The sequence below is a fragment of the Aegilops tauschii genome, chromosome 6, assembly GCF_002575655.3.
Source record: "Aegilops tauschii subsp. strangulata cultivar AL8/78 chromosome 6, Aet v6.0, whole genome shotgun sequence".
Classification (NCBI taxonomy): Eukaryota; Viridiplantae; Streptophyta; class Magnoliopsida; order Poales; family Poaceae; genus Aegilops; species Aegilops tauschii.
This window is the reverse complement of record NC_053040.3, coordinates 1,011,678-1,014,783: the sequence shown is the minus strand read 5'-3', so window position 1 is coordinate 1,014,783 and position 3,106 is coordinate 1,011,678. Positions and strand designations below refer to the sequence as shown.

Here is a 3,106-nt window from a genome sequence, read left to right as displayed (position 1 = left end):
CATATAATGGTAAGTTGTACCAACTAGATGTATTCCATCAATTCATAGTGTTGCCTTCATCGAAGCTCGTTCGGAAGCAAAATGTTTGATTTTCTTTCTGAGGTAGATGGATGTTTGTTTTATGGATGCCAATGCTGAAGTGATACATCCTTCATAGTGCTACTAGCTAGCTGGTTCCAGAAGTGAGTGTTTTGCTGTTTTGGTAGTCTGATCCATTTGCTGTGCTTGCAAATATCTTCTGTACAATCTTTGTCATTTGAATGGCTAGCTTTTGATTGCTTTTGTAGGGAAACAACATCCAATCAGGTTCCACTTTTGTCGAAATAGTTTCCAGGTCAAGAACATGTATTTATCTTCCTGAAAGGAAAATTGTAACTTAACTTACCAATACAAAAAGGCAGTGTTTTCATTGGCACATTAATTCTTATCAAAGGCTTGTAGTGGTTTTTCCTTTTTCCACCCTAAATTTGACCTTGCATCTATGTTTTAATTTAGATATCAAAACAAAGTTGGCTTATACAAAATTGCAATGACCTTACTACATACTGAGCAGGTAATAGCAATTGGCACATATGAAGCCATAAAAAAGTTACCATAAGTTATCTGTGCTATACAACAATCCAGATGAAATATGATAAGAAGAAGTTCTCATGCAAAAACTATACGTGGTAATTGTATTTAAAATATATGATAAACCAATTACCAGAGTGCACACTCACGTATGCTTACTAGTACTACGCATTGAATACAATTCCCACATTGTCTTACATTACCATATGTACACTCTATTTTACTGCACCGTAATTGTTTTAGCCCCATTACCATATGTATGAATACAGTTTACCGTGCTAATTAGTTTGTCAGGGCGGTGCATGCAATCCATTACTATATTAGCTAAGTCTTTTACTACCATAAGCGTCAGAGTGCTGCGGCCGTGTATGGTAACGAGAATTTAATCCATTACTATATTGTGTACTATTCATTACTATCATTTACTGAACCATAGCTGACGTCGGACAGGTGGCTAGTCGAGCGGGGCATAAGCAACCAGCGCGTACGGTTAGGAGTTTAGCGCCACCGTTTTTATATGAAATGTACTTAATCTTGTGGGGAAAGAAATGTGACATATGATTAAATAGAAATGTGACAATCTTGATCTCTGGACGGATTAAATAGGAGTTTTACGCTCCGGCACAGTTTAGCGCCACCACTATTTGGTATGCACCAGTTTTTGTTTCCACCCCGTACCGAAATGAGCTTTATCCGGTGGGGAAATAAATGTGACATACTAATGTTTTCCTCACGCAAAGGTGTGCATACGTACCTTGCCAACAAAATGAATTATGCATTGCTAATTTTGTTCGCATGAATTAACTTAGGATCCACCAACAAATTCTGGGTTTTACTTAACATTCAGAAAGCTTCCAATTTTATGAACAGATCCTGATGACACTCTTGGAAGATGGAAGAAAGCTAATTGTAACGTGTCAGCATGTATAATATATACAAAGCCCACAAGCCACTCATGCAGATGGGGTGATGGATAGCTGGGGTTTTATGTCCGTTCTTTGCACCCCATTGCATTTTCCTTGCTATATGTATACTGTATATGGACAAAGGATGTAGCTAATTTTGTCGATATGGTAACCATGTATGCTAACTTTTTAGTAGTTAGACTAACAAACTATGAGTTGTAATCACAAAGTTGCCAAGCATGACAAAATACCTCACGGGGCTAGATCGAGAACGGAGGCGTGCAAGCAAACGCCGCTGGCACCAGGCGCAAGCCACCCACGGAGATCATGAACACCTCTTTATCTTTCTCTCGCTATATAAGCCGTCCAGAGATCAAGATTGTAGCTACCCATATAGACAGCTGATTAAGATAGTACTAAATTGAAACAATGTGGATGAAGACCGTGTTCTGGGGGCTCCTAGTATTCATGCTCGTGGCGACAACAATGGCGGTCGAGTATGGTGCAAGGAGCCATAACAGTGGTCCTTGGAGTTGGTGCGATCCGGCGACGGGCTACAAGGTGAGCGCACTCACGGGCTGCCGGGCAATGGTGAAGCTCCAGTGTGTGGGCAGTCAGGTGCCCGAGGCTGTCCTAAGAGATTGCTGCCAGCAGCTGGCCGACATCAACAACGAATGGTGCAGGTGCGGGGACCTCAGCAGCATGTTGCGTAGTGTTTATCAGGAGCTCGGCGTGCGTGAGGGGAAGGAGGTGCTCCCAGGTTGCCGGAAGGAGGTGATGAAGCTCACGGCGGCGAGCGTGCCTGAGGTCTGCAAGGTGCCCATTCCCAACCCGTCGGGAGACAGAGCAGGTGTCTGCTACTGGGCCGCGTATCCGGACGTCTAGTCAAGCGAATCTGCATCTTAATTGGTGCGGTGCGTGCGCACAAGATAAATAAAATTAAGTAATGGTGCGGTGCGTGCGCACAAGATAAATAAAATTAAGTAATGGTGTATGTGCCTCTGCGAGATGCATGGGTCATGAATAAATGTGAACTTTGTTTCCTGTTGATGGATTACACTAGTATCTCAGATTTGTACCTTACCAATCACGCATGCCCTCTTATCCTTGTTCTGAAGCCTTAATTTGGCTATACGTACTGCGGCGAGATGTTGTTGTAAGAACATTAGCAAGTCGAGAGAAAGAGAGAGAGTAAATTGCTAGCACATCCCCAGGGTCTCATTATGGACGCTCTATCCTGTGACACCGTCACAATACAGCACACCAGCCACCCGAGCACTGGAACATGACGTCCGCTCCCCCCTTGTTCCCATGCTATTATGTTGGCATTGGTTATATCGTGTGTCCATCCTGCATTTTATGAGAGATCTAGTATACAAGAGTCCTAATAAGACACTACATCATATCGTGTCTACACACTATACGATTCCAAGTTCAACTATAATTTACCTTATACAATAATATTCGACACAACTCTAACAAATTCCACCTTGCGGAATATTCTTCAACATCTTGGAATCATCTCCGAGGAATTCTAGAGCAACCATTGAAACAGAATCACTCCACTTTTGGTAAGTGAATCCCGCAGAAAAGAAGCAAGCTTGAATATCACCCAAGATGTCAAGAATGCT

The 3,106-nt window shown here is 42.5% G+C and overlaps 1 protein-coding gene across 1 annotated transcript; it reads left to right on the top strand.

Moving 5' to 3' along the window:
- The first annotated feature begins 1,860 nt into the window (after window positions 1-1,860).
- Window positions 1,861-2,532, top strand: LOC109737742 (alpha-amylase inhibitor 0.28). The gene has a single exon (XM_020296871.4). It carries the CDS (start codon window positions 1,905-1,907, stop codon window positions 2,358-2,360), a length of 456 nt encoding a protein of 151 aa, XP_020152460.1. The 5' UTR covers window positions 1,861-1,904; the 3' UTR covers window positions 2,361-2,532.
- The last annotated feature ends 574 nt before the right edge of the window (window positions 2,533-3,106 follow it).

What these genes read in the sequence shown, in the direction of transcription:
- LOC109737742 (XM_020296871.4), top strand. Translation starts at nt 1,905, where the DNA reads ATGTGGATGAAGACCGTGTTCTGGGGGCTCCTAGTATTCATGCTCGTG.